The 20610-nt window shown below is 57.2% G+C and overlaps 1 protein-coding gene across 5 annotated transcripts in view; it reads right to left on the reverse strand.

Moving 5' to 3' along the window:
- The window catches only part of ZC3H18 (zinc finger CCCH-type containing 18), a 60584-nt gene that overhangs the window by 8257 nt on the left and 31717 nt on the right, over positions 1-20610 (reverse strand). For all 5 annotated transcript variants that reach the window (XM_082711447.1, XM_082711448.1, XM_082711451.1 and 2 more), the window contains 3 exons: positions 15668-15785; positions 14211-14479; positions 662-853 (listed from right to left, as the gene is read on the reverse strand). In XM_082711447.1, coding sequence (XP_082567573.1) covers positions 662-853; positions 14211-14479; positions 15668-15785 — 579 coding nt within the window. The remainder of the gene's footprint in view (positions 1-661; positions 854-14210; positions 14480-15667; positions 15786-20610) is intronic.

Genomic DNA, 20610 nt, shown 5'->3' on the forward strand with positions numbered 1-20610 from the left:
GCCCACCCGGCCTCTGGACCCCTCTGTGGGCGTGCCGCAGTCCAGTTCCCTTTCTGGTGGGAACAGGGTTTAGAAAGCACGACGTGGGTAGGTGTGTGCTCACTACTGCTGGCGGGCAGCTTCCAGGCCCCGGCTGGACAGAGCCCCCCGTGCGGTCACACATGGATTCCTCTCTACCCATCTGGGCACTGACCTCCCCAGGCCCTGTCTAGCATGGCGGGTTCCTGCCGGCCTCCCACCCCCACTGCGGGCCTGCCTGCTTGTTCCCACCCAGTCGCGCTGCAGCCCACACCGCGGGAGGAAGAGAGGGGCTGCCTCCATGGCCGGGCTCGCGCCATCCTCCTGGCCTTCTGCCTCATGGGGTCTCTCCCAAAGGGACCGTGTGAGCTCTCCCCGCCTCGCTGGCCCCCTCACCGGGTCTCCGTTCTGGGTTGCAAGCATCCTGGCTGAGGTCAACCGTTCCTTTTGGGGGTGTGAAGCCTTATGGAAGTTGTGAGCCTCAGCTCTGTCTGCCGCTGATGCCCCAGCGCCCCAGTTACTCAGTGAATCTCTTCTAGACCAACAGGCGCCCCTTGAGCCCTGCTGACTGTCCTCGGGCCAGCGTGGGGTAGCCCTCTGGCGGCGTCCGTGCACCGTCACTGTGACTGGCCAGCCCCCTTACCTGGAGGAATTGGAGGCAGAGGCCGAAGAGGCTGATGTTTTCCGGCGCCTTCGTGCCCGGCTAGGGGAGACGGACACCCCGAGTTTCTTCTTGGGAGACTTGGACCGGCGCCAAGGGTCCTTCCACTCATCCGCTCGCTTCACCTGAGGTCCCGCAGCGGCGGCCTCCTTCTTTGGTGGCTCAGCTTGACGGCTAAAATCAGAGGTGTTAGCCACTCTGGGACCGTCCTCTGTGACAGCAGTGCCGCCGGTGAAGGAAACAGAGCAGGGTGGCAGCATAAGCGCCTGCTTCAGGGGGAGCCTGACAAGTAACGGGTCACCCACCAGGGCCACAGAGCTCACTGCCAGCACGACAAGCAGAGCCAACACCACGGACGGTCTCCACGCACGTGTCCTTCCTGGAGGAACATGTTCTTCTTTCTCCTTCACGGACACTAACCACACTGGTACTCACTTTTTTGGGTGTAACGACTTAGAGAATTCCCCACCATACTGCAAACTCTGCAAAGAACGGGGTAGCCTTGTCTGCTATGTTCTCTCTAGAGCCGGCACACAGCAGGTGCAAAACGAATTCTTCGTTTAAGGGCAATAAATTACTTCTTGCCCTCCACTTATGGCCAACTCACCTTTGACAAAGCAGAAAAGAACGTTCAAAGGAAAAAAACCAGTCTCCTACACAAGTAGTGCTGGGAACATGGGACAGCCACACGCAGAAGATTGAAACTGGACCATTTCCTTACACCACACACGAAAACAGACACTAGATGGCTGAAAGACCTCAACGTGAGGCAGGAATCCATCAAAATCCTTGAGGAGAACACAGGCAGCAACCTCTTCGACCCCAGCCGCAGCAAGTTCTTCCTAGAAACATCTCCAAAGGCAGGGAAAGCAAGGGCAGAAATGAACTATTGGGACTTCATCAAGATCAAAAGCTTCTGCACAGCAAAGGAAATAGTCAACAAAATTAAAGGACAACTGACAAAATGGGAGAAGACATTTGCAAACAACCTATCAGATAAAGGGCTAGTATCCAAAATCTATAAAAAACGTATCAAACTCAACACCCAAAGAACAAAGAATCCAATCAAGCAATGGGCAGAGGACATGAACAGACATTTCTGCAAAGAAGACATCCAGATGGCCAACAGACACATGAAAAAGTGCTCCACATCACTGGGCACCAGGGAAATACAAATCAGAACCACAATGAGATACCACCTTACACCAGTCAGAATGCCTAAAATGAGCAAGGCAGGAAATGACAGATGCTGGCGAGGATGCGGAGAAAGGGGAACCTCCTACACTGTTGGTGGGAATGCAAGCTGGTGCAGCCACTCTGGAAAACAGCATGGAGGTTCCTCAAAAAGCTGACAATAGAGCTACCCTATGACCCAGCAATTGCACTGCTGGGTATTTACCCTAAAGATACAAACGTAGTAATCCAGAGGGGCACGTGCACTCGAATGTTTATAGCAGCAACGTCCACAATAGCCAAACTTTGGAGAGAACCTAGATGTCCATCAGCAGATGAACGGATAAAGAAGATGTGGTATGTGTACACAACGGAATACTACGCAGCCATCCATAGAAATGAAATCTCGCCATCTGTGATGACGTGGATGGAACTAGAGGGTATTAGGCTGCGTGAAATAAGTCAATCAGAGAAAGACAATGATCATATGGTTTCACTCATACGTAGAATTTAAGGAACAAAACCCATGAACATGAAGAAAAAGGGAAAAAGAGAGCAAAGCAAACTGGAAGAGAATCTTAACTCTAGAAACAAACTGAAGGTTGCTGGAAGGTGGGGGGGTAACTGGGCGATGGGCATTCAGGAGGGCGCGTGATGGGCTGAGCACTGGGTGTTCTCTGCGAATGCTAGACGACTGAATACTACATCTGAAACGAATCATGTACCACGTGCTGGCTAACTGAATTTATATAAAACATTTTTAAAAACGCCCTAGGGACACATTAAACTGAAGCATAAAATCCCTGTTATATTGGCCCTAAACCCCAATAGTGTTTACCATAGAAGTTCAGAAGCTTGTGTTATTGGAAAGGTAATCGCAGAAGGAAGTGAAACCTGTCAATGCCAGCCTGTCCCAGGCCCGCCCGGGGCTGCCATTACTCCCTCCACCCTGTGCTACTCTCGTCCTAAGAACGCCGGTGTGGGGTTCTTCCTCCGTCAGCATGGCGGCCCAGCTCGGCCGGCCTGCAGCCCCTCTGACAGAAAGCGAGGGACAGACTCCTCTTGTCACCATTAACTGTACTGGGAGCTCTGGCAGCAGGGAGGGAGAGAAAGGACAGAGTGCCGCTGCCCGTCCCCTTCATGGCCGGAACAGAAACCCACGGAGGGTGCAGTGGTGGCCAAAGCAGGCCGTCGCCGCCTCCAAGAGTCAACCTTTCCTCCCCAGGGAGACTCTCGCAGGCACTCTGGGGGTAACACTGTGGGCTTCGTGGTGAGCTGCCCTTTCCCCGGGAGGGGCCGCCAGCCCACGCACACCGAGCCGCCGGCCAGCGCCTCCTTCCCTCTGAAAGGCCGGTACCAGGCCTGGTAGTGACCCCGCAAAACGACAGATCCCCCAAAGGGTGGCAAATGGGGGGGGGTCCTGATTTTAATTAATTTGTACGTAGACAACCATTTTCATTTTTTACTTATTTTCAACAGTTACTCACTAGGACAAATGATTTGGCTTGTTTTATGGAAATGATGTAGTTTCTTCTTAAAATGTATTTAACCCTAAAAAGCAAAAATAACGAAAAATATAAACAGTGTCCATGGGCCCTGGATACAGAAAACCATGCTGGCGGCACAAGAATGAAGCAGTTTAGGGAGCAGCTGCGGGAGGGGTCCCTTCTGCAGACCACCGGACTCAAACACTGCTGAGCAAGGCCACAGATCTGGGGACCCGGACCAGGGAGCAACAGTTTCTGGCTTGGACACAGAACTGGAACCGTCCACGTTAATGGTAGATGTTTTGGCGAAACGACTGAATGGACACCCAATAAAGAGCTCCTGGGAAACCCCGGGGGGGGAAGCATGCCCGGGCACTGGGGAGGGCCGGCGGAGGCACGAGGCACGCCCTCGGACTTCCACGCGGGGGGCCAGGTGGGCTGGCATGCGGGCCGGGGTGACGGCAGCCACTGTCCAGGCTGTCTGTCCTTCCTCACTGTTTTCTTTGTTCTTTACAAAGTTCTCCACACTTTGCTACCCCACCCTGTTTCTTGTCTATCACAGAAAACCCCCAAGTGTTACTTAAGAAACGTTTCCCTCCTGCAGAGGACAGCTTCTGCTATGCCGATGAGCACACAGGCCCAGGAGTTGGTCTTAGCGACGCGTTCTCATCTCTCACGAGGCCCCCCTGCAGAAGGAAGGGGCTCCGGGGCTCAAACCTGTGCCGCTGCAGGGCCAAGTGGCTCTTATGGCTGTGGCTGTGGCTGCCGACCCTCAGCGGCCTCTTGGCCGCACACCGGCAGGGACGGGAGAGAAGACGCCCCGCGCAGGTCCATAAGCTGAACGTGACCTGTCGGTAAGGCAGCATGGCTGGTGCGGCTGTGCTCTGAAGCCCCGCAGGGCCGCACCCCTGCCCCGGAGCCTAGGACCCGGACGGTGCGGCTGGCGTCAGGTGGGTGCCCGGCCCCAGAGTCGGACCACCTGACAAACGCTGCACCAAACTGAATCGGAAACCCCGTGGGCAGGTCAGCAGGTCAACAGCCTGAAGACGCAGGGGCGGGGAGGCGGCCCGGCCGGAAGGCCGGGCTCAGCAGGGGCAGCGGGCCAGCATTTGCATAAACCCTGCTCCACAGAGAGGGGAAACGGCCTCGCTCTGCCCAAGGAAGGGGCCTTCCCCAGCCCTGTGACCGCGCACTCTTATCTTCCGGTCTCCAAGGCTCCGCTCGAGGCCTGGAGAGGGACTCCTGGGAGCAAAGATCAGCAGCCAGGCCTGCCAAACACAGACGCCACACAGTACAACCCCGGCGCGACAACTCACAACACGCCTCGCACGTCACATCAGGGCTCAGAGGCATGAGACGTCTGTGACATGAGGCCGCGACATCAAGGTGTTTGGAAACACCGAACAGAGCAGCTGCCAAGTTTGGGGTCAAAGATGAAACGAGAGAAAACATAAAGGTGTTCTTCTAAAATCGAAAGGCCTAGGCATCCAATAAAGGTCCAGGAAAAGGGACTTAGAAGTGACTGAACTCTTCACACTCCAGTCCCAGCACTTGTCACGGGACAGCTTGGCCCCGACTGCATTCTGGGAGCCTCTGTGGGGCTTTCGATGAAAGCCTGAGCTGTGATCACCTCCCCTAACCCCTGGGCAGAAACTGCCATCGGGGGTCCATGTGGCTGGGCTGCCACACCCCTGTGTGGGACTTCTGGGTGGGCCCCCAGTGCACCCTGCTGAGCGCCACGCCTGGGAAGAGACCCCAGGGGCCGGCAAGGCACCCCTCCCTCTGGGATGCTCGCCTTGCGTGGAAGTTCCACTTCTTCCTTGTCTCGGACTCTGCGGAGTTTTTACGACCCACCCCGGCGCCCTACAAGCCCTCTTCCAGCCTTGGCCAGGCCATGGGTCCCTCTCGCAACAGACACACAGTAAGATGCGAAGAACGTAGACCGGCCGCTCGCGGTTCTCATTCTGGTGCCCCCCAGGCCCTGACAGAAGCCTGCAACGCCGGCCGATGCACGCCCCATCAGTGAGGCGCACAGCAGCACCCCGGAACCCTGACATTTCCAGGGGCGGAAGCCGGGTCCTGACCAGAGGGGCCCAAGGGCGGGTCACTGCTGTGGATGGTTCTCCCGGGGGTGGGGGTGGGGGGTGGGGAGGGGCAGGACAGACAGCCTTTCCCAAGTGAGAGGGCATCCGGTGACAGACCCACCACGTTCACTCTCCAACTACGAAAACATCCCTGAACTTCATCAGGAACAAGTAAACCTGAGAGAGGGGACAGCAGAGGGGACAGGCCCGTTCCCACCCACTTCCACTTTAACTTCTGGCTGAACAGAAGGAAGAAAAGCCTCCTGTTTCAGGCGGTGGGTAAGCGGCATTCCCGTCCACTTCCTGACCGCTGCAAGGCCCATGACGTTGCCCGAGGCTCCTCACGGCGCCGCCCCTGCAGCCTCCCCCGTAAGAACCCAAAGTTCCCCCGGGGGCGGGTCACGCTTGAGGCGGCTCAGCGGCACGTCCTTCTGCCTCACGGCTGCATCCATGTCCACGGGCATTTCTCCAACCCCTGCTGACCACAGATGTGCGGCCTTAGACGCGAGTACACAGGGGAATGCGACCGTCTGCCTTTTTGTCTTCGGCAGTCGGGCAGCTTCTGGAGCGTGCAGTCGCTTACGTCCCGGGCACAACGACCTCCTCGGGGGCAAGCGGTTCAGCCGTGCCCAGGATGGACAAGAGGTCAGGACAGTGAGCTAAGGTTTACTGCATCTCCAGACGAGTGCCTTTTGCCCTAACCAAAGATTACTGACTGTTCTGACGCCAGGCCCAAGAGCGGCTCCGAGCGATCTCCAGCGCCGGGCTCATCAGGAAGCACGAAACGTCACGCGGCGGGGAGCAGAGTGGGAGGCTGGGGCGACCTGCCGGCCCACAGCCTCGAGACAAGGCCCACCCGCTTCCGTGGGGCCACGCACACCCCGTGGGGCTCCTGACAGCCATCTGGGTGTGGTCGTCGGACACCAGCACGCTGGTCTAGGGCCGTGTGATCAAGCACAACTTGTCACGTTCAGGGTCCTGATGCCGACAAGCCGCAGTGCTGCGCGAGAGAGGGGCTGAGGAGCCACGACACTGCGGCGAGGGTGACAGGCAGCAGGAGTGGAGAGCGGCGCTCAGACAACCGGGAGAGTCCGCAGAGGGGAAACCTAATGTGTAGTTGTTGCAAAACACAGAGCAGACCGGAGCGAGGGTCACCTTCTCTCGAGGGCGGCAGATGGCCGTGCTGCCTCGGACGGGACACGCACGGCAGCGGTTCCAGCGCAGCTCACGTGGCTACAACCAACCTCCCTTGCTTTGGTGCTTCCGGCCTCCGAGGGGAGTCCAGAGCAGTGGCGGCCTCTGGGAAGGGTTCTGGGAGCCCTGTCGAGACGGGCGTGAATGCCTGCCCACCGCCAACCCACCCTGGGCCCCTGGGGGCCTCACACTGGATGCAGGCCCCTGGCACCCTGAGACGAGAAGCCCTCGGTGGAGACGGCAGGCAGGAACCGGGCTCCCTCGAGAGGACGGAGGAGAGCTCCCGGGAAGTGAGGAGCCTGCCCTCTTGGCCCCAACGGGCACCAAACCTCACACGTGCATCTGAACATGAGCGAAGTGCTTTAAGCAGTCCAGGCAATCCCTCCAGGAAGATCCCAATTACTACCTTTATCTAGAATGAAATTAATTTGCATATGCCAAAGAGCACCCTAATTACCGCCCAGCTCCGCCCGGGGCGGCACGCCCACTGGCTCGGCTAAAGATCAGAAGGTTTCACGAAAGGGATTTCCCTCTATTTACATAGATGCGTTCCACAGAAATGCTTACAAGGTTCTGCTCAAGGCCTAATTCCAGACGGGAACCCTAAAGGGGGCAAGAGACCACGGCCCCGAGCCTTGGCTATCTAGAGGAAAGCTCGTCAGAACCCCCGGAGGGAGATGTTCCACAGAAAACACTTGCCAAGCAGCCCCGTGGGGGGCAGGCGGGAGAAGGACAGAGGAGACAGGGGACGGCGGTGGGGGCGGGGGGCTGGGGGGCTAAGACCCAGGGAGCCGGGCACTCTGCCGGCACATGGTCCTCGCTGCGCCTCACCCCACGGGGCCGAGGCTGTGCCCCGCTGCTGGGCCACGGGCATCTGGGTAGCAAGAGCTCTCGCCGGCCGCAGACAAGCCACACCGAGTCTATCCTCACCAACTGCCACGTGTGCCCATCTGACTCTGCAACGAGCAGTCCTGGGGCCAATCCGACCCCATTGCAGCGTCCTTGAGCACCAGCAAAGACGAAGGCTTCCCACTCCACTCTGAATGCAGTCATGACTGTCTCCTACTTGAGGGGAGAAAAGTGCTTCCCATCCAGCTGTTGATGTAAAATTCCCACCCTGTCCTAGGTAGGTAAGTAAACTGATCTAGAAAAGGGAGCCGACACAAACGTACTAGGCAGGGAGATTCAGCCGCCTCCTAAAGTGGTCACGCCAGCTCCGGTGCTCAAAGGGAAAGGAAACAGGAGGACCGTGCTGGAGATTCCGCTCTGGGGAAAGCCTACCCTTTGTGCCGGCCCAGGGCTGGCGGGCTTCCAGCCAGGGCGATCAAAGATTGGGCTCAAGACTCCCCAGCAGCAATGAGAGGCTGAATCCAGAGCAAGGAACAGGGCACACCTGCCTCTGCCCACAGGAGCATGAGTGAGGGTCTGGGGAAGGAAAGGGAGCGGGAGGGGAGCCGAGCAAAAGGAAGACACCAGGGGAGAGCAGGTCTGCCCGGTCTGGTGAGAAAGCTGCATCTCATTTTAGGAAGAATCCACAGAGTCCCGCCTCCTGAACCTGCCCCAGCTGGCTCAGCGCTCGCACTGACCCTGCCCTTCACCCGAAGGCCCGAGGCTGTGCAAATGCAGGGCTTGAGGCTGGTCTTCACAGGGATCTGGTGCCTGGGGGCTAAGCCAGTACACAGCAGCCTTTTTGGATTCACATGCACACCCCCTGGAGGGGCCAGGCAGCACCGGGAACACGAGGGCTAGAAGGGCATCTGTCTCGCGAGTTACCAACAAGCAGAGATGGACACGGCCACTTGCACAGCTGTCCTCCCTCCAAGAGGTGCTAAAAGTACACTCAAGTGTATAAAAATGTCCCTGAGCTGGACACACAGACCCTTGACATGGGGCTATCTGGCTTCTTGGAAACAAGCAGGACATGTGGAGGGGCTGGCGACAGCGGTCCGTAGCCAGAGTGCGTGGGAGGAAACAACGCGAAAGCCATCCAAGCACTGGAGCGGAGCAGCGGGTATGCCTCGGGGCGCCAGAGAGTGCCGGGGCAGAGTCACAGCCTCCACATCATCTGCCCATCTTCCCTGTGTCTCTTCTTTCCAGACCAGGCATCTGGACACGCGGGAAAACAGCTTTTAGGCACCTGGAGAGCCGAACTCCGTCTGCAACTTCATCAGTCCTGCAATGTTTGCTATGACAGATAAAGGAACAAGGGAGGCTACTACCCAACCCCAAACTTACTAACAGCGCCCTCAAGTGTCTGTGGGCTCCAGCTCTGGGCTGGGCTGCGACGGGGGGCCCGATGCTGTGGCGGCCTGCAGGGGACTGCGCTGAAGAAGGCAACAGGTGGTAACACATCGTCCACAGTCACGTGACATCAAGGAGCGCTAAGAGCCACGACAAACTATCTAGCAGGGCGGGAGCAGGCAGGGAGGCCCCTCCCAGCAGCAAGATGTGAGCCACGTCCTGGAGACACGGAGGGACGGCCGGGGAGGGGACGGCGGGGCACAGGCCGGATGGTCAGCGAAGTCGGCGGCGTGAGCAGAGGGAGCTGCGCCTCCTGCTCCAGCCGCGCTCCCAGAGCAGACACAGCCCCGCCGTGGAGCCCGCACTGCGCTTGTTCTGCGCATCTTGGGGAAAAGGGCTTCTATCAAAACGGGGCTGCAACGGCCCAACGCTAGGAAGACGAGAATCCAGCGCTGCCGCTCGCACGCAGCTACACCTTCAGGACAGCGTAAAGAGGGCCGCCGCGGCCCGGACGGTCATAAAGCTGTCGGAAAACAGCGGTCTCAGCGCATCCGGAATGTTCAGTGCATTCTGAATGTTCTAAGAACATTGTTTTGCCCAATGTTAGGAAAGTATGAGAAAATACGGCACATTACTGAGGACAATCTATCACGATCTGGAGGAAGGGAAGAGTGAAAACCTGTGCTCACAGAGACTGAGCACCTGCTGCTTCCTGCCAGAAACACAGCTGCACAAGGGGCTGGTCTCAGCAGAGAGAACGGGAGCCTGGCTTCATCCACCAAAAAACTGTAACTAACAAATAAATTCGGTACAAAGGAAACAAAGGATACAAAGTCAATGTCACACACACAAAAAATCTGTTGCATTCTTACATACTAACAACCCGAAAAAAACAACCAAGGAACATTCTCATTAACAACCGCATCAAAGTACACTGGGGGACACCTGGGCCACTCAGTCACTTAAGTGGCTGCCTTCAGCTTGGGTCATGATCCCAGCGTCCTGGGATCAAGTCCTACATTAGGCTCCTTGCTCCGCAGGGAGGCTGCTTCTCCCTCTGCCTCTGCCTGCCAGTGCTCTTTCTGACAAATAAAATCTTAAAAAAAAAAAAATACACTGGGGGTGACTGGGTGGCTGAGATGGTTAAGCGTCTGCCTTCCGCTCAGGTACTGATCCCCAGGGTCCTGGGATCAAGCCCTGCATCAGGCTCTCTGCTCAGTGGAAGTCTGTTTCTCCCTCTCCATCTGCCCCTCCCCTCCCTACTCTTAAAAATACATAAAAATCTTTAAAAAAAAAAGTACACAGAAATAAATTGAGCCAAGGGGGGTTAAAGATATAGATACTGAAAATTACAAGACATTAATGGAAGAAACTGAAGACCACACAGATAAAGAGACATATATCCCATGTTCACTGACTGGAAGAAAGGATACTATAAAAATGTCCCCGGGGTGCCTGGGTGGCTCAGTGGGTTAAAGCCTCTGCCTTCGGCTCAGGTCATGATCTCAGGGTCCTGGGATCGAGTCCCGCATGGGGCTCTCTGCTCAGCAGGGAGCCTGCTTCCCTTCCTCTCTCTCTGCCTGCCTCTCTGCCTACTTGTGATCTCTGTCAAATAAATAAATAAAATCTTAAAAAAAAAAAAATCCCATGGTACTTAAAGCCATCTACAGATCCAATGCAATCCCTATCAAAATTCCAATAATATTTTTCTTTAGAAACAGAAGCAACAATCGTACAATTTATATGGAACCACAAAGACCCCAAAGAGCCAAAGAGCCAGAGCAAGAACAAAGCTGGAGGCGTCAGGCTTCCCGATCTCAGACTGCATCATTAAGTCTGAGTCATCCCAACTGCACAGTATCACGTAAAAACAGCCACAGATCAGGGCGCCTAGCGGGCTCAGCCCACAGAGTGCAGGACTCTTGGTCTCAGAGTCGTGAGTTCAAGCCCCATGCTGGGTATAGAGGTTACGTACAAAAACCCAAAAACGAAAAAACAAGAACAGACACAGGGCAATGGAACAGAAATGAAAGCCCAGAAAGAAACCCACACATATACAGCCCATCACGACACAGAAGGCAAGAACATGCAACGGGTAAGGGCAGTCCCTTCAATGAATGGTGTTGGGAACACTAGAAAGCCACCGGCAGAATGAAACTGGACCCCCACCTCACACTGCGCCACAAATAACTCCACGTGGATTAAAGACTCAAAATGGTGAGATGACCCCAAACCATGAAGTTCCTAGAAGAAACATGGGAACAAAAGCTCCTTGATACGCATCTCAGTAAAGTCTGTCTGATCAAGACATCTGCAGCACAGGAAACAAGATAAAGCATAAATAAGTGTGATCACTGCACTCTACCCCGAAACTAGTAATACAATATGCGTTAATTAATGGAACTTATATAAAAAATATATATCTGAGGATGGAAAATAAATTAATAAATAAGCAGGATCACATTCAACTAAAAAGCTTTTGCACAGAAAAAAAAAAAAAAAACAAAAAACGAAAAGACAACCTACAAGAATAAGAAAAAATAAGTACAAACCATCTACCAGATAAGGGGTTAACACACAAACTATGCCAAGAAATTCGTACAACTCAAGAGCCAAAAGAAATCGGACTTAAAATGGGCAATTTCCTAACCATTTTGTAAAAGAGGACATCCAGACGGCTAACAGGTCCGTGAAAAGATGCTCAGCACCTCTAATGATCAGGGAGGGACACGCAGGTCAAACCCACAATGAGGTATCACGCCCCACCTCTTCAAGTGGCCGAAATCCAAAGCAGAGCTGGTCACCGTGTCAGTGAGGATGAGGCAAAGGGAAGCCGGCGTGGCCCGGCCCCCACTTCCGGCTAAGCACCCAGAGGACATGAGATCAGAAAGAGACGTCTGCACTCGCCTGCTCGCCTCAGCCGTGTTCTCAACAGGAGCCTGTGGCTGGACACACGATCAAGGCAATGTGGACGGACCGCACGATGGTTACGGCTCAGCCACGGAAAGGAGGCTTGTCCCGCCCTCGGTGAGGACTCTGATGGCGACCGAGAAGTGGGCTGAGTAAGTCAGACAAAGAAAGCGTCTCTGTTCTCACTGTGCCTGGTCACTTACATGTGGCATCCTTTTTTTCCCCCTTAAAGAGTATTTATTTATTTCACAGAGAGAGAGAGAGAGAGAGAGAAAGGGAAGAAAGCAGGGGAATGGGAGAGGGAGAAGCAGGCTTCCTGTCGATCAGGGAGCCCAATGCTCGTCCCAAGATGCTGGGATCGCAACCTGATCCGTGGGCAGGTGCTGAATGACTGAGACCCCCAGGCACCCCTTCTAACTGGAGCCTAGCAGAGCCGCGCTCATGGAGACCAACAGCAGAACAGCGGGTGCCAGGGCTGAGGCTGCCAGACATGGGGAGCTGCTCCCACTCCAGTCAGAAGAGGAGTAAGTCTGAGGATCTCGTGTAGCCACAGGAGCTGCAGCGAGGGATTCTGGCTTGTGCCCGTGAAAGCTGCCACGAGGGTAGATCTGTCGTGTTCTCCCCATGCACGTGTGGCGGTGGCGGTGCTGACGGACAGCGGAGGCCATTCTGCGGCACGGAGGCAGGGCCACGCATCGCACCATGTATTTTAACTTTGTGCAATGTCACACGTCAGCACATGTTAACTGCGCCTAATAAAGCTGGAAAAAATGTAAAAAAAGAGGCTTTTCCTCAAAAAAAGAAAAAATGGACATCATCAAGAAGGCGAACCTGAGAATGCAAAGTTCGGTGGGGGGTGCGCACGCGCACGAGGGTGCTGGACAAGGGGTTTGTATCCAGAACACATTCAACTCAGAAATAAAGACAGTGAGCAAATAATAAAATAAGGAAGTAGGGAAAAGGATCTGAATAGACGTTTCTCTAAAGAACATACACCAAGAAGCGCATGAAAAGAGGCTCAGGAAAATGAAAATGAAGCCACAGCAAGCTCCCAGGTCACACCCGGCAGGACGGCCACCACCACCACCGCAGCAAAGGTAAACGATAATGAATCATCTGGGGGAGGGTTCCAGCCCTCACACATTCCTGGTGGGAATGTAAAGGGATGCAGCTATCTAGGAAAATTCTAGAAATTCCTCCAAAGGTTAAACACAGTTACCATATGATCCAGCAGCTCCACTCCGAGCTGTACGCCCAAGGGAAGCAAGAACGATTCCCACACACACATGTGCACGCGAATGCTCACGTTCACAACAGCCGAAAGGCAGGAATAACCTAAGTGTCCGTCTGTGGCCGAGCAGGTAAACAAACAGCCGTACACACCCTCACACCACAGAGTAGCAGCCAGCGCAAAAGGGAGCGGAGTAAGGGTACGTGAACCTCGGAAAACATCTTGCCAAGTGAAAGGAGCCAATCACAGAAGCCCGCATGTGACCCCCCTCGTGCAATGTCCAGCAGCAGCACATCTACAGACAGAAAGTGGGTTGCTGCTGCCAGGGCTGGGCGGCGTCTGGGGGAGGACGAGTGCGGCGCCTCCGTGCTGAGTGTCCTACACACCGCTGACCTTGCTCGCTGCCAAGAGACATACTGCGGGGCACACACATGTCCTCTCACGAGGCCGCAAACACAGACCAAACTTCTCCAGTTCCGTGATTTTCTGAGGATCACCTGACCCGCTCTAGTACTCAAATATACATATGCACGTATTCTATTTATTTTTCAAAGATATATTTGTTTTAGAGACACAGAGAGAGAGAGCAAGTAGTGGGACAGGGAGAGGGAGAGAGAAAAACTCAAGCAGACACCGAACACAGAGCCTGACGTGGTGCTTGATTCCAAGACTGGGAGACCACGACCTGAACCGCAATCATCAGCCGACGACAACGGACACCCTGGTGCCCCTGTGTGTATTTTAAACAAGGGCTGGCTGAAGGCCGGGAACCTGCCCGGTCTCTAGGGCCGCTGCTGAGCTGCATGCCGTCGGCGCCCACCCTGCGGTCACCCTGGCAGCTCTCCTGATGCAGGGCACCAAGGCAAGCTACTCAGAGAAGGGCTGCCTGGAGGCCTGTCCTCCACTGGCGGACACGAGAGCCCACATGGTGGCCAGCAACCTCCTACCCTCGCTGCCAAAGCAGGGGCACTGGGAATTCACAACTTTCCCGATTTAAGGCAACGAGAAGGAGCACCTGGCGTGCGCTCCCACCGTAACGCACCCGTTCCGGGAGGGGGCGGCACCCGCCCCTCAAAACACACCAGCATTTCTCAGCAACGATTATGGGTGCGGGACTACGGCCGGCAGACAGGACCCGTGAGCATCTGGCGAGCCCCCTCCTCTCCGGGCCCGGGGCCACGAACCCAGAGCCCAGGGGGCGGATGGCCTACCTTGGTGGCTGCGGGGAACGGGGCTTCGGCTTCTCCTTCTCCTTCTCGCGCTCCTTCTCGCGGTCACGGTCTCTGTGCTGCCGGTCCTTCTCGTCCCGCTTGGCTCGCTCTCTCTCCCACTCCTCCTTCCTCCGCTGCCGCTCCTTGTCCCGCTCCCGCTCGCGCTCCCGCTCGCGCTCCCGCTGCCGGCGCTCCCGCTCTCGGTCCCGCTCCCGCTCCCGCTCGCGCTCCCGCTGCCGGTTCTCCCGCTCCCGCTCGCGTTCCCGGTCCTAAAGCCAAACACATGTACTGGGTGGTGCCTGGCACCAAGGCCACGGGGATCGATCTCAAGTGATCACTCTGTTCCCAAGTTTCTCCTTAAAACACAGCATCACGCGGTGAGCCAGATTCCAGCTTGGGCCCCAAGCTGGCGGTTCGACACTACCTGTCTCCCGCCTCAGCCCTTCCAGCGAGGGCTGGACAGGACCCAGCAAGGCCTCCGGTGGTCTCGGCCCAAAGCATTCTGCTCAGGGGAGTCTGGTACAGAGGGGGTGCCCCAAAGTGCTGGCCCTTGCTCTCCTATGCACAACCCTTCAACGCCCTTCTGAACCAGAAGTCTGCACCCATCCGTCCACTTGCGCTAATAGTCAAAGTTAAAACAGTAATGCCCGAATCACAGCGGGAAGACGGGTTTCAGGCTCCAGGAGGCTGTGGGAGGAAAGGAAGCTCGTGTCTGCCCTTCCCCTGGCTCGACTCACGGACACGTAAGGGGGAGGAGGCGGCAAGGGACTCTAACAGGACTTACCGACCTTCCAGGCTGCCCTGCCTGGCGTGCACACTGCACCCCGGCAGCCTGGCCCCACGGACACGCTACCAGGGAGAGCAGCACAGGATGGTCGATCACGGTCCCACCATCCATGGGCTCCCAGGAAGTCACCACCCTTTGTCCTCAAAACTCCATCACAAAGACCACCCTACTGCTCCCGCCCGACCTCTTCTAAGCAGCAGCTTTCTCCTCACTCTGAAAACATCAGGGACTCAAAGACTGAAACATCATCCATCGAAAAATACCAACACAGAACGGTCCTCCAGGAGACCACCACGGCACAGCTGGGGAGAGGCCCAGGTTACGCCAACGGAGGAGGACAGCACGCTTCCAAACGGTACTGTTAAGAAGCCTGAAGGAGGAATCTGTTCGGGAGCGCGGAACACACTCCCGTGCCGGCTTACGTTAACAGGAATAACCCTTAACAAACCTAATTTTTAAAATTTTAAAATTTCACATCACAGTAGGAACACAAACTAAAGGAAGTCTGTCCACAGGTCACCACCAATTTAATCTCTGGATCTGAACTGCTTCTCCACAGAGAGTTAATCTGGGCTTGACACTGGTCCACCGGGCCAACACGCACGACTAGGCCGGTCCGCAGCCCCACACAGCGCAGAGGGCCCGCCGAGGAGCCGCGCGGCCCACTCACCCGGTAGCTGTGGTACGGCTCCGTCTCCGTGTACTGCACGCGGAAGTTCTCGTAGTGCCCGCCGCGCCAGAAGCGCTCGATGTCGTAGTCGTAATACGGGTCCGCGTAAGGCTCGAGTCTGAAAGCAGAGCCCAGAAAACATAAACCTCACCACTTGGGAATATGAACACCAGAACATGACATACAAGGTCAGCGAACTGAATCCGACACCATGTTAAGAGACCAGACCGTGACTCGGTGTTTATTCCAGGAGTGCGAGGCTGAGCGAACACGAGGAAATTCCTGCCTACACCGCACATCGCGACAGACCAGAGAGAAAAACCACAGGACCGCACCGACGGCTGGTGGCGGAGTCTGAGACGAGAGTGCCCACCCCCAGTGGCAGTCCTGGAAGGAAGCGGCGGTGGCGCTTCCCTGACGTGGCTGCACACATGTGTCCCCTGTGGACTGAAGCAACCTCTTACTCAATGGGAACAGATGGGCATTTCTCTAAGGCCAGGCCACGGCCTTCATGAGCAGCCACCGGCGGGACAGGGGCCCGGCCGCTGCAACCAGGAGGCAGCAGACCCGGCAAGAAGGAGAAGGAACCACACCCGGGAACTGAGACACAGTAGAGCCAACGCAAGCAGCCAGAGGAGCCCAGTGAGGCAGGCCGAGACCAGAGCATCACCGCCGGGGAGACCAAGCAGAGCCGTCCGCGTTGACGACAGTCAGCGAGACGGAGGGGACTGCGGGACAAAGCACGGTAACCGGAAATGAGCAGAACGTGTTTCAGGAAAACGTCACAACTCTCGAGAGCACATAAAGAAACGTAAGAATGTTCCATGCTCACGGATTGGAAGAGCCAACACAGTTAAAATATGTACACATACGGAGAGCCCGGGTCGCCCAGTCGCTGAAGCATCTGCCTTTGGCTCAGGCCATGATCCTGAGGTCCAGGGATGCATTGGGCTCCCTGCTCAGCGGGGAGCCTGCTTCTCCCTCGCCCAGCAGCCCGCTTGTGCTCTCTCTCGCTCTTTCTCAAATAAATAAAATCTTAAAAATAAACAAATAAATACAATATCTGCACAGTCCATGCAATCCGTACCAAAACCCCACCAGCATCTTGCACTGCTGGTTGGAACGTGAGCTGAGGCAGCCGCTCCGGGATACAGCGTGGAGGGGCCTCACGACACTGACACGAGAGCTTCCCAATGACCCGGCACCTGCACTACCGGCTGTTCACCCAGAGGATACAGAGATACAGATTCCAGGGGACACGAGCACCCTAATGTTTACAACAGCTTTATCGACAACAGCCGAACTATGGGAAGAGCCCGGGTGTCCATCGGCAGACGAATGGATACAGAGGATGTGGGGTATACACACAAAGAATATTACTCAGCCGTTGTAAAACAAAATCTTGCCATTTGCGATGAGGACGGAACTAGAGGCTATTATGCTAAGTCCGAGAAAGACAATTACCATACGATCTCACTCATGTGGATGATTTCACTTGTACGTGGGATTTCAGAAACAGAACAGAGGATCAAAGGGAAGGGAGGGCAAAATCATGTCAGACGACACTGGAGAGGGACACAAACCCTAAGAGACTCTTAACAGGGAACAAGCTGAGGAAGACGGAGGGTGTTTTGGGGAGGCTGGGGCGGGCGGGGAACGGGCTGAGGACGGCATCTGTCAGGATGAGCGCTGCGTGTTGTACGGAAGGGACGAATCGCTGATTTCTCCTCCAGAAACCAATACTGCACTGTATGTTAACTATCTAAAATTAAAACAAAAGCACACAGAAAACACCGGAAAGACACAAAAACACGTGTGAATAAATGAGACGATGTTCTCTGTGTTTGGCAGGACGACTAGACACTGCCAAGAAGTCGGCTACCTGTCGGTTAATTCCCAGACGCAGGGCCCTCGCGGTGCACACAGCAGCGAGCCGCTGCGTGAGCCAGATGAGCTGGCCCCGGGTGCGCTGCAAGACACAGGCTGGGGAGATTAGCCAAGAAACACGTGCCCTCCGGGACACCACGTTAGGAGGCCTTTCTGGGGAGGAAAGGAATGGCCCACGGGAATGTGACGGGAAGCCCAGAGACAGACCCCAGCAGGGAGGATAAAAGAGCCTCCCACAGGGACGAGGCAGACTTGTCATCGATGGGAAAGGGACCGCTGCTAACCACTAGGAGGGTGAGGAGACCACCACCTTACTACCCAGACCCAGAGGACCTGCTCTGGGGGTGCCTGGGACCCCAACGGAGGAACGAGGAAATGCAAACCCACCAACAGACGCGCACTCAGCCAGGGATTTCTGGGCTCCAGACCAACTCTCCCCTTGAGTAAGGTGGCGGGGGAAACCGAGGCACCTGCAACCCAGAGACCTGCCACTCGGGGTAAGCCTCAAGGCCCCCGCCTGATGGCCTCCAGCGAGTAGGCTGCTTTCTGGGAGGCCTCTCCCCCGGCTCCCCGGGACCCAGCAGACGCCCCCAAGGCTGCCTCTTTCGTTCCAGGCAGCCAGACGTCTTCCGAAGCGCCTAAGCCGCACACGACCCAGGTCAGATTGAAGACGAGAGTCGGGCCTGGTGAGGCCGGGACGCAGGCCCCGTGGCGACAGCCCCGTCGCAGCCCGCGGAGGCCCTAGCGAGCACATCCCCGAGCGGGCGTGAGGGTGCGCGTGCTCTCTAAAAAGGGCTCTTCTGGCTGATTCGTGTTTGGAAAGCGGGGTCAGCAGCGTGTGCACGGCCCCTGTCCTGCGGGACTGCTTGGCGCCGGAGGGGCAGGCCGTCAGGGCCCCGGTCCGCGGGCGACAGTGGTTGGGGGACACATCCCGGGAAGGGCACCAGCCCAGGCCCCTGACTGCCGAGCGGTTCTGCGGCCTCCAGCTCCTGCAAGGACCCCCGGGCCCGTGTGCCAGCCCCTGCCTCCTGCGGCCCGGCGCCGCGCCCCTGCTCCCCGCCGGCCCGGCTGCCAGGCAGAGACGCTCCTCTGGCCTCCTTTGCTCCTTTCTGAAACAGCCTCCATGCCCGCCTGACCCCCCGACGCAGAGATGGAGAGAGGGGGCTCCCCGACGGAGGGGACGGGCTTTCCCGTCGGCTGTGCGAGGTCCCGCGGGCTGGCCGGCGTCGGCACCCAGCGCCGCAGCGGTGGGAAGAAACTTGTCCCGTCACCACCCGGGGTCTGTCTAGGAAAGCGCTATTTTTACCAAACGACCCTGCTAGACACATTCATTCCGATACCAGCATGAAGGAAACACCCATTTCCCGCCCTTGCCACCGCCTCAGAGCTTCCTCCTGGCGTGCACCCCCGCGGGGCCAGAGCCACCGCACGGAGGCCACCGGCGCCCTTGCGTGACCGCGACTCAGCTCTCCATGCACAGCCAGCGGTGAGCTAGGCAGCCCAGGCCCCGAGAATGGGTGTCCGCGGCCTGGGAGCTTGGGGGAGGGCAGCAGAATCAGCCGCGAGGCTTGGCAGCAGCCAGCAACACACCCCCGGGGCCCGGGCGCTCTGATGCGGGCGTTTCTAACAACCCCCGCCCCCGTGTGCTGCTGGTCCCGTGGCCACCCCCAAGCTCAGCCCTCAGCCCTGTTCCCGCCTTCCCTGCCCGGCATGCGTAGGGACCTTGGTCATGGGGCTGTCCGGCTGCTGGCTGAGGAGCACCTCAGCCGTGGGCGCCTGGGAAAGGAGAGCCGGTCATGCTGGGCTTTTTGAGTTCTCCACGGATGCCCTTGAACTGCCGTGAAGTCACTTGCCCCGTGTCCCCGCTGCCCCGCGTGCTCGCTGTCAAGTGCCTTCCGTTCTGCCAGCTGCTCTGAGAGAGCCCGGTCCCCGGCACGTGCCAGGGGGCTGGGGAGGCTGGGGTGGAGAAGGGCCCTCTGTGTCCTCGCCCTGCCCACTGCCCGCACCACTCCTGCAGCCCGGCCTCCTCGCCCACTCCAGAGACGGCAGTGGCTGGCCAGTGTCCCCTCCTCAGTGACCGGAGTCCTAGTGCCTCCTCCAGCCTCTCCCCTCCCTCCCTCAGGGGGTGGGGACACTGCTTCCAGTCTTCCTGGACAGGAGGTCTTTCCTTTAAATGCTCTCCATTAAAATAGCTGGTGGGGGGCGTCTCCTCTGCTTAGTGAACCCCAGCTGACGCAGCAGAGGTGGCTTCCCACCTGACCCACGCCGGGACCCTGTTCCCAGAAGTCCTCACTGACAAGGTCTGGTCGGGGCCCAGCACAAGCGCGTCACAGAAGCCCCTAGTTCATGCTAAGGCACTGATGTCCAAGTAGCCAACACCAGTGAGCACTGGGCTTGAAGGCCCCTCTTCAGAGGCTGTAGAGGCTGAAGGCCCTGCAGCGGGGACTGTCCCCAGCCCAGGGCGGGGCCAAGCATGGCTACAGAACCAGACCTGCCACCACTGCTCCCCAGCAGGCATGGGGTGAGGGCCCCCGCTGCAGCCAGGGCTGGGAAACAGGGTCGGGGTGAACCCGACCGAGGTTCTAGAGCTCTTCTTTCAATGCCCAGATGACCAACCGAGGGAGCACCCTCTGCTCCGTGCTCGTCCCGTGCCCTGTACACACGCACGCGCTCCCAGGGCTCTCCCCTCCCCCCACTTCCCGCAGGACAAGATCCTCACCTGCCTTCGACACAAGGAGAACGTGAGGGCTCAGGACAGGACGGGGGCCGCGCGCTCTGGCAGACTGCTCCCGACTCCCATGTTCCTGTCTGGGACGGAGGTGCCTCCATACCCAGAATTAGGAACACAGAGGTCTGAACTCCATCTTTCAGTCTCTCCCCACTGACCTCTGGGCTGTCCCCTGCCATGACAGGCAGGACGGAAGAGCTTCCTCCCCTTCCTTTCTGCACATGGGACAGGAGGGCCCTGAGACAACCTGGCGGGTGCAGGGCAGGGCGGCCGGGTCCCGAAGCACGAGCGCGGTAGGAGCCCCTCCCCTCTGCACCGCCTCCACCAC

Source organism: Mustela nivalis (genome assembly GCF_964662115.1).
Source record: "Mustela nivalis genome assembly, chromosome: 18".
Classification (NCBI taxonomy): Eukaryota; Metazoa; Chordata; class Mammalia; order Carnivora; family Mustelidae; genus Mustela; species Mustela nivalis.